At 32.6% G+C, this 14,546-nt stretch overlaps 1 protein-coding gene across 4 annotated transcripts in view; it reads left to right on the top strand.

Moving 5' to 3' along the window:
• The first annotated feature begins 550 nt into the window (after positions 1–550).
• The window catches only part of LOC110111645 (probable N-succinyldiaminopimelate aminotransferase DapC), a 57,023-nt gene continuing 43,027 nt past the window's right edge, over positions 551–14,546 (top strand). The window contains exons 1-7 of one of the 4 annotated variants that reach the window (XM_020843604.2): positions 551–842; positions 938–1,298; positions 1,535–1,665; positions 1,889–1,974; positions 2,244–2,338; positions 9,570–9,666; positions 10,300–10,414. In XM_020843604.2, the coding sequence (XP_020699263.1) occupies positions 1,117–1,298; positions 1,535–1,665; positions 1,889–1,974; positions 2,244–2,338; positions 9,570–9,666; positions 10,300–10,414 (706 nt within the window). In that variant the 5' untranslated portion in view covers positions 551–842; positions 938–1,116. Of the gene's footprint in view, positions 1,299–1,534; positions 1,666–1,888; positions 1,975–2,243; positions 2,339–9,569; positions 9,667–10,299; positions 10,415–14,546 lie in introns of all 4 variants that reach the window. The other 3 variants (XM_020843608.2, XM_020843607.2, XM_028697861.1) reach the window with 3 other exon arrangements.

Genomic DNA, 14,546 nt, shown 5'->3' with positions numbered 1-14,546 from the left:
GATATTCTTGCTAAAAAAATTTCAATGTTTCTTTTACTTGTAGCCTTTGTTCTAATGTAGAAGAGAGTCATAATCATCTATTTTTTGAATGTGATTTCTCTTTTTGCATTATTTCTAAATTAGTGCATGGTTTGAGTTATTTTATGTTTATTCCTAATTTGACACAAGAGTTTGTTTTTATCATGGCTTCTAATTTGGATGTTAACTCTAAAAATTTGATTATTCTAATTTCTTGATGTTCTAATTATTATTTATGAAAAAAAGAAATAATAGGAGATTTAAAAATAAGCATTGTTGTTCTTTAAATGATATCAAGAATCTGGTTAGTTAAGTTGTTTGGTCTAGTGTTTTTTTTATGTTGGTTCGACTGGTTGGGTCTTTGGATTTTTGATGTTTAATTCCTCTTTCTCTTTTTTTGGTTGGTTGGTCCGACAACTTGTTGGTTTGTTGGGTTATTCAGCTAAGTTGTTAATTGTCGTTTCTATTATGTAGTTTTAGTGTTGTATGGGTCTTGTGGTTGGTTTGGCTGGTCTAGTTTTTGGATTTTTGGTTTCTATCTCTTATTTCTTCTTCTCTTGGTAGGTTGGTTAGGCTTTCTGGTTTTTCCTTACGCTTTATTTTTTTGTGGTTTCTTCTCGTTGTCTGGTAGGTTGGTTGGTTGTCTTTGTCATGTTTTCAGTGCTTATCTGCTTTGGTTATTGTTTGGACAATGATGCTTAGATCCTCCTTTTTAATTATTTGGATGGTTGGTTCGACAATGAGATCTTTACCTTGGAAGGGAGATTTTATTTTGACACCTTTTTGGATGGGAAATTTTTGTCTGGATTCTACTTGGGTTGGAGGTTTTTCCAATCTGAGTCCTTAGAAGGGGTTCTTTGTTGTATGTCCTTTGTTTGGTTTTGTTTTTTCCTTATTATGCTCCTATTTTTAATTACAGGTGAGGTGGTTCTTTTGGTTTCATGGAGTGGAATTAGCCTTTTATGAAGCAATAGATTGATTGCTCAGGGTGAATTTCGTTCTAAGAGATTTATTTTTGTCATTCTAAAATCATTTATTGGTTGTTCTTGGAAGATTCTTTTCTAAGCAATTTTGCGGAAGGGATAGAGTGTCGAGATAATGGATGCAAAACTCTCAAGGGTCGCTCGTATGCTAACGCCGTCTCCAATCCAAGAGCTTTCGCAGCTCGCCCAAAGAATCGGCGCCATTAACCTGGCCCATGGTTTCCCCGACTTCCCCGCGCCGCCAGATTTCAAGGCTGCCGCCGTCTCTGCCATCAACTCCGATTTCAATCAGTATAGGTTTATCACTCCTTTCCTCCTTTTTTTGACTCATCCTCTTTTAGTTTCTGTCCGAAGAGTTGACGACTAAGCTAGGGTCCTAACAGAATGGATTACAATAATATCTTAGAATAGATGTATTTAATGGCATTCTTTTACTGTGTTTAATCTTAACGTTGATTTTCTTGAATGATACATTTGGTTTTAAAGCTTAGTTTTCTCGGTACCCTTCTAAACTATCTTGCTCTGGAGTAAAGGCATGTGCAAGGCATTTGTGAATTACTGGAAGAAAAAATGAAACGAGACCATGGCCTTCATATAAATCCACTCACTGATGTTGTGATCAGCTGCGGCCAGACCGAAGCATTTGCTGCATCTATATTTGCTGGTAAACTTTCGCATATTTTCTTTGGTGATCAATCTACCCTGCTCCTGCCCTGTCTTTATAGTGTAAAAAATTTATGTTGAATGAGGGCGAAATTTGACCTGGATTGGCAAATGGCATTAGACACAAGTTACAGGGCATTGTATTGAAGATTGATGTCTTAGATTTAATAAGAAGTAAGATCAGATTTTATGGCTATTTATGGCATCTGAAAATTACTTGACAGTGATCGACCATGGCGATGAAGTTCTTTTGTTTGATCCTGCTTATGAAACATATGGACCATGCATTTCTTTGGCTGGAGGAATACCTGTAAGTTGACCATCAATTTTACCTTGGATTTACTCCAGTATGATTTGTTAAGTTCCATTTGCATACTGAGATATAGCCTTTAGTCATGATGTGAGTCACATAATTGACAAAATTGTTGATGAAACCATCTTTGATAGCTGCAGATTCAGAATTATATAACATGCTGTCCGTGTGGATTGATGAACTCTTTTGTAAATTATATAGTTTTCCAAGTATATTTATTGTTGAAGACAGTTTAACCTTGTGATTTCCTCGATTGAATTTTTCAGGTCTATGTGCCATTGGATCCACCTTATTGGACTTTTGACGTAGAAAAATTAACAAAATCCTTTACAAGTCGGACAAAAGCTATGGTTCTTAACAGGTTAGTATTTTTTTATTTTAACAACTTTGTTTTAATCATTTTGAAATTAAAACCACAACAATCTTTTACATATTTTGGGTAGTTGAGCCAAGATTAATTATCGTTTTAGGTATTCGCTAAAATTTAAGCTGTTATCACTTAGTAATATTAGTTTTGCTTGTCTAATAGCATGGTTTGGTATTGTAGCCCAATGATATTTGAATCAAATTTAATATACAAACTACTGTGACTAGAAAACTAATATATATATATATATATAATATATATATATATATATATATATATATATATAATAGTATAAATATACGTGCACATGATGCACGTGACTAAAATTAAAAAATATATAAAATTTAAAATTAAATTATTACATGCTATATAATATTACATATAAGATAGCATGCTTATACATGATTTATACATATAACCTATTTATTATTATTTCCACATAGAGTGTAGAAATACATTTAAAAATTAGCAAATAAAGAAGACTTCTATTTGCCCAAATCGCAATTTTTGTTTGAAGTATATTTTTAAAATTACATTAAAACAACTTAAAATTATAGTAATATTATAATATTAATAAATATTTGTTTCAACAATAAAGAAGTCCGAAAATATACATATTTAAGATGTATTAGTCAAATAATATATATCGTTCATGATAGGGATATAAAAATAAATAACCATATACATTTAGAGCTATAAATGAATACAATAATGTATTAAAATGAATATGATGAACAAATTTACATGGTTTGGTTAAAATAAGCATGTGCTTGCAAGAGAGAAGGGAAGGGCCAATCCAATTAAAATTATAGACTTATCTAAGAGTTGATGAAAAAATAAATTAAAGAATAATAATCACTTTGAAGTTACCAAGAGCTAACACTTCTCCATATATGGCTTTTTCGGTTTTGCATCAATAGAGATGAGTTACAAATATAATCAAATCATAAGATAAGTTCCCAACAAAGTGAAGAAAATAGAATGAAAGTAGTCATCTAAAATATGCAACCAAAGAGTAGGAAACCTCATAGATTTTACATACAATAATTACAAGATAAAACTTTATAGTCATTAAGATATGTAATTAAAATATCAAAATAAAATGATAGGCTACAATGTCAAGTGAAATTCAACTATAACAAAAAAAATAAAGAAACCAATGTGCTATATCAAATAAGACAATGCTTTTAGAATTAAATTAAGCAATAAGTGCACGTGAATTAAAATTAAAATACGCATTATGAATTATCGTACTATATTTATTTATTTATATGAATAAATAAATTTATTAATAAAAATATTTGAAATAATGATTATATTAATAAAATATCAAAATTATATAAATTTATATTGAGCAAAATATAATTTATTTTTTATAATTTGGTAAGAAAATAAAATCTTTGATCAGAACTAAAATTTATTATTTTTAGTCAATAGCTTATCATCATTAATTTTTGAGCAACTTTTTATCCGATTTTGCAAATAAAAACATTCTAACAACTTTTCATCCTATTTTTCAAATAAAAACATTCTTACTAAAGGAATTCTAACACTTACAATTTTCACATTAACTTTGAACTAAATAATTCAATCTTTGTAGGTATTATCCAAATGAAATAGACAATAAAATAGTTGTGCATGCACTTAATAAAATTTAAAAATTTTATTATAAAAATTTAAATAATATAGAAATAAATTATAATTTTTAATGAAAAGATAAAATTAATATCAATGCATTAATATTTTTTAATATTAAAATTAAGAAATATTAGAGAGAGCTCTAAAACAAGACATGAAAATAACATAAAATGCATTGATATTTTTTTATCTCTAATATTTGTGGGTAAATTTACATCAATATACAGAAAAATTTACAAAGACATTGTAGAAGTTAATAATTTTTTTCAATCAAATATTAGTGTTTTGATTATTTGAGTAATTAAAGAGATTATCATGATAATAAAGAGTGGCTCAATATTTGGAGAACAAGTGTCAAAAAGAATGTGAAGATAAAAATAAAAAATTATACTCAACATAATATTAGCTTAAAAAAGTAAGATATAAATCACTAAAAGCTAATGTCTTTGCATCGCATATGGCTTTCTTAGCATCCTTACGAGCAACTTTATATATTTCCCAATTATCGGAATTTTTAAAATTAAACCAATTTTTAAGTTTTTAGATGCTAATTTTATCTATAACATGATGAAAAAAGCAAAATAAAGTAAAATTACTTTCAACAGTACTGAGAGGTTCCTCAACATCAATGCTACTACTAACAAAAGCATACCTTATGACGTGTGGAGTACGGATTGCCATGGGGTATGTATAAGCCACATTACTTGATTTCATTCGAATCCGGATGAGAGCTAAATCTGCACCTAATAAATTTTCTATCTTATGATGCAAAACCATAATCACATCAACCCCCATCCCAATGAAAAATTTTCCAATACATAAATCAACTCTTGCAATGCTTACAAAGTAACCATATGATTCTAAGCTTTAGAGCAAACCGCACCAAATCAACCAACAGCAAGGTTCTTTGTCGAGTGTTCTCCAATCGAAAAGAACTGCAACCTGGCCTTCTAATATATCTCTTCAATTCCATTAGCGCAAAAAATATACGAATCTTATGAAAAGTATACTCGAATAAAATTTCATTTCCAAATGCCTACTTCAACCACAAAACTGGAAAAACAAGCAGATCCACATATTAATAAGGAGAATGGAAAAATACTCTCTTCATGTCGCAAGGATTGTAAGAGAAAGAAGAAAATGTCACCATGGATGGTGTAGATAAAAAGAAACTGAAACCTGTTACTTCCCAAAATGGAAAAAAAAATTTAAGTTTTAGTTAGTTGCCTCATTCCCTTTCTAAAACATATTTATAAGTTATGATTGTTGAGCCAGACTTTCTTCACCATTGCTGCTGTAGAAAGCTAGGCAAAAGCAAAACATTTTTGCCTAAGTTTAATATACGGGTAGCTAATTGTGAAGAGAATGTGTGCAAGCTTTGAAAAGGAGCAAATGCCATCCTACCTCCTTCAAAAGATAAATAATTTATATTTTTGGATGTCCAGGTATATTTATTTGAGTAATAAGGGATACATTGGTGGCAACCCAAGTGGTGTGTTGGGTACGCGAGAGAGGAAGAAGATGTCACCATTGGGGAAATGATGGTGAGGGGGATGCCGAAACTTGTGAAGGCCTGAACAATGTCAGAATCACAGTCGAAGGTTTCACCCAAATGCGGGAGTTGTTTGCCTAAGGTTCCGTAGTTTTTGCCGATAGCTGATGGAGATTCATAGCCTTGAAGAGTACCACTTCCAAATCTTAGGAAGCGAGAGCGACGCTAGACTAAGCATCGACGACGTAGGTGACTTAGGAGAGTCATCATTACTCATGGAACAAGCTCTTTCAAAAACCATCTCAACGTAAAGTTGATGCGCCCTATGAAGGGCCATCAGTTGTGAAATTGAGAGGCGTGCCAGGTTTTTGAAGAGGTTTCTTTGATTTTAATATCAAAATCGAGAGCTGAAGAGGTTTATTCAGGGAGATGTGAAGATGTTAATGACTTAATGAATGATTGAGAAATTAAAAGACGTTAGACGAATAGACATATTAGAGGAAAAAAGCCAAAAACCGAAAAATGAAGAGGCGAAGGCATTTCTACTTTTAAGAAACTGCAATTTTAACCTTCCAGATGACAATTTATATCTTTTATTAGGCATAAGAAGATCAAAAGTACAAATTAATTAGCTTTTATATATCAAAAGTGCAAATTAATTACATGCTAAAGCAAATTAAATTGCGAAAATTTAAAGTGCAAATAAGAAAAAAAAAGTGGCATTAATTTGCGGTAATGAGCATTTATTTGCATAATTATTATATATTCTTACTATAATAACTGTTATAATTATTGAAAAACTGTTACTATCTCACTAAAGTCCTCATAACTATTCATATTTTTGACCTTTGGAGTTTGGACTCTTAAGAAACTATAATTTTAATCTTCCAGATGATAATTTACATCTTTTTATTAGCCATTGGAAGATCAAAAGTACAAATTAATTAGCTTTTATAGATCAAAAGTGTAAATTAATTACATGCTAAAACAAATTAATTTGCAAAAATTTGAAGTGCAAATCAAAAGGAAATTTAAGCGGCATTAATTTGCGGCAATAGGCATTAATTTGCATCATTATTACATATTTTTAGATTTACTAATTATTTATAATACAATTTAGGGACAAGATAATTTTAGAAGGAATTAAAATGATGGCGAAGATTTTATGCGAAAGGAAATTCAAGCGGCTTTTATAATAGTGGTATATATTTAATTTAAATTTTTATGTAATAATTATATATTTAAATGTTAGGATTTAATATTCATCATAAATTTAAGGGCTATAATTCAATTTGAGAAGGATTAAAAATCAGTTTTATATATTATATATATAATGAATATTAATTAATGAATTATATTATTATTTGCTAGAGTATGTATTAATTAAGAAATAATAAAAAAGTATATTAATTAATCTAATTGAATGTAAAAGTTAATATAATTAAATGCATCAATTGACTCTTAAATGCAATTAATATTAACAAAATAAAAATTGTGATGCATTTACATGAATAAATGAAATTAATAAATAGGTTAATTAAATTTATAAATAAAATGAAAGGTTAAGTAATCCTAATTGAATATAAAAATAAATATAATTAAATGCACCAATTGGTTCTTACTTAAATGTAATTAATGCAAACAAAATAAAAAAATGTCATGCATTTCAATGAATAAATGAATTTATTAAATAAGTTAATTAAATATATAAATAAAATGAAAGGCCAAGATTTATTTTTGGTAAATTAAATGGAAGGCTAGGATTGCATTTTAGTGGAATCATATATATATTGTTGCATCTTTGAATATTTGCGGTAGTATATAAATATATATTTTAGCTTCCTAACTTTGTATGAAGATCCAACACACAAATAGATAAAAAATAGGGGTTTAGAATTCATAAGGGATACTAGAGTTTTTACGTGAAAACCCCTGAAAGCGAAAAATACGGGGCCTTGCCCAATTTACATGAATGCACTAATATTTGCAATAGATTACAATTGAGGCCCTTCCTTTTGGGAAAAGCCTTGGCTCGATGTAGTAAATATATATCATATAAAGTGCATTACATGGTGAGTGGTGGAAGAAAAAGTGTTGACATTTTCGTTTAGTTGACAGGATCATAGTCGGCGAGCCATGTAGGATAGAAGGACTGTAGTTGGGTGCCTGTGATCGGAAGGATTGTAGTCTGGCGATGGAGGTCAGAAAGATCATAGTATGGCGATGGTGGTCGGAAGGACCGTAGTTGGCAGGTGACAGAGGTCGGAAAGACTGTAGTCGACCGATAGTGGTTGGAAGGACTGTAGTTCAAAAACTTTCAGTGGTTGGGTGAAAGTCTGGTGATATTTCGTGGCTGAGCTGATGTCCGGTGACAGCCGGTAGCTGAGCGGTGGTCGAGGAGGAGCTTGTTAGCAAGAGAAATCTCATCCTCTCATTTCTTCTTTCCCTTTCTTCCTCCCCCCTCAATGAAGAATGAGGGGTTTATTTATAATTTTATGGGAGTGACATGACCGGTAAATAGGAAAAAGGTCACAGGCACGTTGGGAGTGATTTGAATGGATGACTGATATCGATTCCCTTGATCATGGGCTGTTTATCGAGTATTTGAGTTTCTTAATGATATCAGAATGTAGTGATCTTGGGCTCGTTGGATTCATCTTGTCGAGCCGCTCAATTCGACTATAAGCATGCACATTTGGAGATCATTTGGTCATCCAATTTATGGTTTGAACTTTCCAAATGTGCTTCCGGTCCTCGATTTGGATCCATTTGGGCTCATATTGGATCGAATTTGGCGACGTTGAGTTCTTCTTTTCGAGATATGTTCAGTTCGACCATAAGTTTGTTGAAATCAGAGTTCGGATGGTCCTAGATTTAATTTAGAAAGTTTCCAATTTAAAATTTTTTGATGAAATATATATGTAACACTTTCCAACAAAGCTCTAATTTACTAATTTTATTATTAAAAATCATATGATTTTCTACAAATCCGAAAAGGAGAAACTTGTCAATTCACCTCTAATACTTTGTGATTTGTATCATCTAATCTGTGGTTTTAAGAGTCTCACTTCAGTCTTAGATGAAAATTATTCACAAAACAAAATGCAATCATTCATTCTTCTTTTTAGAGACCACACCTATGTGTTTTTTTTTTCAAGACAATTCAAGCAGTCCTTAGATTTAGATACAATCAAGAAATGTTGGATTACTCTACCATCATAGATAGTGTCATAATCTTAACTCTTTTAATTGCTTCATATTTATAATAACTTCGATCTGAAGAACTTCATAATCTCTTTCGATGCTTATAGTGGTTACCATCATGAGTGTCACTAGAATAATAATTTTCAATAGGATTTTAACATTACTTATGGCCTCTATTATCTTTCTGGCTCTAAGACTATGGTTCCTAAGATTCCTATGGTCTATAGGGTTCATGTAGTTTCTAAGATTATTTGCTTATTTCAGGATGATGGTATTGGGACCTATCCTAAGACATTTTTAATAGGGTTGAGGAGGCTGTGGAGGTGCCTTAAGTTCTAATGATGATATGTACTGATAGGTATATGATTAGGCAATTATTCCATTATATCATCTAATGTATTTGGTGAAGGTAGAGTTTTTTATGAGGTGTAGTTCTAATGGGATTACTAAGCAAGGAAAGGAAAATCACAAGAGGTCCCTTCTTGATTTCTAATTTGGTTAATTTAAAACCATAAATATGTTTTTTTTTCTAAGAATTGAAACCCATCACCTCATCTGGAAAGGAACACCACAGTAAAAAGGCCCTTTTATAGAACCTCATATCATTAATTAATGACTTAAAAATAAGAAAATAGAATTACTAAAGAACCTTTTAATAACTTTCTAAATGACTCAAAATGTAAAAAAATTTCTCATCAACTCATGAACTTGATCATCATGGTCAGATCAAACATTGAAGGTAAGCAGTAGCTGTTATTTGCAAATTTTTAGAGATCCTTGATAGGACAATTCACCGAAAGGTTTAACAAGGTACTGTGCAATAATTTACAGATAAGTTTTATCAATGAATGCTTTTTATTCTTTTAAACGGCTAATTTTATAATGTTGCAGCCCGCATAATCCAACTGGGAAAGTTTTCACCAAGGGAGAACTTGAAGCCATTGCTGAAGCTTGCCGCAGCAAGGATTGCATTTGCATTACTGATGAAGTATGGAGCCCTGCTTAAATTAAATTTCTTGAAGGAGGTTGCAAATGATAAAATAAGGCGAAAGCATTTACACTTTCTTTAGGCCAAAATAATTTTTTTTTGGCAACTGCTGAATTAAGCATATTGTAAATCAAAGGGTTTCCTTCCATTTTGATCGTAGTCATTGTTACGAGAAACAATTGACATGCAAAGAAAAAAGCTTAATGCTTTCATAACAATAAAATATTTGAATATATATTTGAAGCCAACAAAAAATAAAGCCATAGTTGAAAGCTAACCACCAACAGAGTCATTATTTTAAAACACACAATCTTAATATTACAAAACATTATTCAAAAGTTTAAAGGTTTTGATAGTTGATGTTAATTCTTTCTTCTGGAAGAACATTAATTAAGATTTCCACTATAAGTTAGAAGTATATCATTCTTTTGTAATTCTATTATTTTAAAATGTTTCTTTTTGTTGTGATCTCAACATATATTGGCATATAATTCGTCAAGCGGGTTGATTTTATGTTTGATTTAGATGCCAACAACTGTTTTAGGTCATTTTTTTCATTGAATGCTGCCTACTATTAACCTGTATTCTTATTCACTTCTATCAGTATGTAGTAATGCTATTCAGTTCTTCCAGGTATATGAGTATATAACATTTGACATGCATAAACATGTGTCCATTTCTTCTCTGCATGGGATGCAAGAAAGGACCATCATCACGTCATCATTGTCAAAAACATTCAGTGTCACTGGTGAGCATTATTTCTTTTCATATCCTATTGCTTGCAATTATTGTAACTTTTTGTTTAATAGGAGATTTACTGATTGCTTGTTCTTTTTTGAGTCAGCTTTTTAAATCACTTATCACCCACCATACAGTATGCTAATTCATTTCTTTTTTCTATTTTTTTCTTTTTTATTATAAAAAATACAAAAAGTCTGAATAGCCCATTGATTTTTGTATGTGACAAATTCATAGAGTATCACATTTTTTCCAATTATAAGTTTCTTGACTCAAAATTGATCCTAAATAGCCCCTCTGATAGAAATTGATAAAAATTGAGATATAAAATTGATCTCAATTTAGTTCCTTGACTATACAAAATTGATTTTAATTTAGTGCTTGATGGACCATTTTGGATCAGTTTTGTATAGTTGAGGGGACTGGATTACGAAAATGTTGATATTTTGGGATTAAATTAACCCAATGAAAGTCGAGGGATTATTTTGTATTTTTTTAAAATTATGATTAATGAGCTTATAATTGAAAAGGTTGGTGTTGATCTAGTGGAAGATAAGATTAGAGAGAGTTGCCTTGGATGGTTTGGTCACATAAAACAGTGACCTTCTGATGACCCAGTTAGGAAAATAGATGTATTAAATTTGACTTACGTTAAGAAAAGTAGAGGTAGATCTAAAAAGACTTTATTATAAAATATGATAAATGACCTTTCTTTATTCGATTTAGATGAGAATTTGACTCTTAATATGACATAATAGAGAAAAAGGATTCATGTAGCTGACTACACATAGTGCGATAAAGGCTTATTGTTGTTGTATGATTACTTTTTTATTCTTTGACATATTAATAATGTATAAACAAAAACATTTTAATGTATATTCACTATAGGAAAATCACTTAGTACCGGCGGCTTGTTCCGGCGGTTATCATAAGCTTTCCGGCGGTTTAAAATCTGCCGGTAAAAACCGCGTAGGAAACGTACCGCCAGTAGTTTTCCGGCGGTCATAACGCTGGTGACCGCCAATTATTTACCAGCGGTCATAACCGAAGGATTTTTCCGGCTGCCAAACCGCCGGCATATCGTCGGTAACGCACCGGCGGTTTAACGACGGTCATAATCAAAGTAATTGCCGGTGCCGCCACCGCCGGAGAACCGGCGGTAATAGTAATCTTCCGGCGGCTGATATTAGCCGTCCGATATCGAAGTTTCTGGCGACCAAACCGATCATCTCAAAAGAGGACAGACAAGGATTAAGAAGAAAGATAGAAGGTGCCTACCATTGACCCAACCTTTGATTATGAAAGAACAAATGATAGGAGCAAAATAAGCAGTCTTTACCCTATATACTGAATTCCTTATGTCTGTTCCTTTTCCAAATGTTAGTTAACTCATAAAAGATATCAATTGCAGTTTTTTGTCTCATAGGAAAATAGGGAAATAATGAAATTATCATTGATTTGATGGAAATCAACGACGAATCAATGGTATCTATAATGAGGAATCAAATAGTAGGAAAATTCCATGAGAAGAGAATTAAATAGAAGGTTATTGATAATTCTCTTCCAATTCTTTTCTATGTTATAGGATTAGTTCTTAATGACATTTTCTCCCCACATAATTTTGTGAACCATAGAGCTAATGCCTTGGTTCCTCCTTTCAAAACCTTAAAATGATCCATATGGCAAGAATGTTACATGGAGTTCTTGGTAACCATATGAGATCAATTTCTTGGGCAGCTAGGTTTGGAACTCTATCGCTCAATCTTGGATAGTGGTGAGTGACCGGTTATTAAACACAACACCCAGGGGCATCACCTATATCCGCTTGGAGGAAAAAAATACATCAATCCTACTTAAGCAGGGTTACAGACTTTAACTTGAAAATTTAACTTGAACGATACAAACTTTTCCCCAAACTTTTCCACAAACATTTTCATCCCTAAAAAATACATCAATCCGCTTGGTAGAAGCAACTTGAAAATTTATCTTGAACGATACAAACTTTTTATGGTGAGTGACAAACTTTTTCATGCCTATTAACTCTCTAACACAATTCCTCTTTACATTGTATAAAATAAATGTTGTCCTCTAAGCATTAACTAGTAGAACAAAAAAAAAATCAAAATCATACCTGGCGGATCCACGATTTCTGCCGGAATCCCTGCACAAATCCTGCGACCTCTCCTCGATCGAGAGCCCAAACGCGTCGTTAAATACCAGAGCAGATGTAGCCTTCAATCGCTGCTCTCTCCCACGCACACGACTGCTTCTCCGACTCCTCTTCCCACATCCACGACACTCTCTCTCTTCCTGCGCTCGATCTCCACTGCCGAAGCCTCCTCCCTCTTCCCGATTTTCTCAGCCGCCCAGTCTCGCCGACGATCTTCCCGAAGCCGCGAGCATCCCGCATCCTCTGTTTCCCTGTGCTGGCTTCCTTTCATCCACGCAGAGAGAGAGATTCGTCGTGCCTACCTGTAGCCGCCCGATCCCATTCGGTCGAGCTCCCCGTTTGGTTTTCTCTCCTAAACCCGAACTCCTCCCTGCCGTCCGACTCCCTACCCGACGCTTCCTCTCTGTTAGGATCGGAGGTTACAACATTTTGAGCGGGAGTAATAACGAGAGCCGCCCACAGTGAAGGTAATTTTCTCCCATTCGCACTCTTCTTCGGCCAAATCTCGTGTATGCCGAACCAGAGAAATGGGAGAGAGGATTTTAATTAATTTTTATTAAGGTTAATGTTAATTAATCGTAATCAATTTTAATTATCTTAATTATTTATAATTATTGTATTAACTATAGTCAACTTTAATTAAATAATCATAATTGAATGATTATAATTATTTTAATTAAAGTCAATTTTTTTAATTATAATTTATAAATGATTGATTATAATTAATTATTATTAATTAATTTTAAGTAATTAAAGTTAATTATTATTTATTAGTTATGATTAATTAAGATTAATTATAATTAATTTTTTAGTTAGTTAATTATAATAATTATAATTAATTATTTTAATTAATTAATGATTAATTAAATTTAATCTTAATTATAATTAATTATATAAAAAAAGAATGCTCCCCTCTACTCTATTTCCTCGGCACTAGTGTCGGACCAAAAAATTGCCCCAAGCACGCCCTTAGTGCGCGTGGTGGGATGGGACCCTGGTGCGACACCTACGACGAGGTAGGGTTTGATGTAACAACTTGAGCTTCTAACAATTTCTGGATCATCTCTTCCATTCCCCCAAATCTCTCTTCTAGGGATGAAAATTTTCCCTCCATCGATGAAAGTTTCTCACCCATTAAGGTGGATCTCTAGGAGTACACATTAGATGTCACACCATCTTTGAAAAAAATTTCTAGAGATGTGGGTCTCTATATTTATTTCACTTATGTCGGACCTCTTCAGCGGTGGATTCTTGAATATATATCCAAGTGTCACACTCCTGATCTCACCATACATATCTTGATTCTTTCTTTACCTCACCATCATAATAGATGGTAGTTTTAGCTCCATCGGGACCTTTCAGTGATGATCTTGGACATAAGGACCAAATGTCGCATCCTGATGTTCACCGTACAGAGCTCAATATCATCATAATTTTTGCTGTGGCTACAATAGCACATAAGTGACAGCCAAAGATGGAAAGAAACCATTCCCAGCGGAGTCGCCAGAAATCTGTGGGCTCCGAAAAATTCCAATTTTGGGGATGATCGCCGGGAATTTTAAGAAGGCAGATTGGGTTTTAGATAAGACACTACCAGAGATTTCCTCCTCATTAGTGAGGACTTTTTGATCTGAGTCTGGTTTCCTATAGGCGCAAGCCCCTATAGTTAATTACCCCTTCGATAATAGAGAGAACTTTCGATTAAGCTAGTCATAAAGATAATGTAAACCTATCTATAAATAGCAAAAATTTTAGGGTTTAAATTTTGAATTGAAGTTTAAATTTGGAATTTATATCACCATAAACTTAAAACTGGTGGTGGGGGAATGAAGACGAGCCCGGATCAAGATCCCATGGTTTCGTCCCGGGCTGTCATTATCCCTGGTCTACTTAGTCAGAGGAGGTAGTCAGCCCAACCTGACAGAAGGCACCTTGTCGGCAGCCATGGGTTGCTTCGTCCAAGAATACCTCG

Source organism: Dendrobium catenatum, unplaced genomic scaffold, assembly GCF_001605985.2.
Source record: "Dendrobium catenatum unplaced genomic scaffold, ASM160598v2 fragScaff_scaffold_1021, whole genome shotgun sequence".
In the NCBI taxonomy this organism is placed as follows: domain Eukaryota; kingdom Viridiplantae; phylum Streptophyta; class Magnoliopsida; order Asparagales; family Orchidaceae; genus Dendrobium; species Dendrobium catenatum.
Note: the sequence above shows the minus strand (reverse complement) of the source record. Positions and strands in the feature narration are given on the sequence as shown.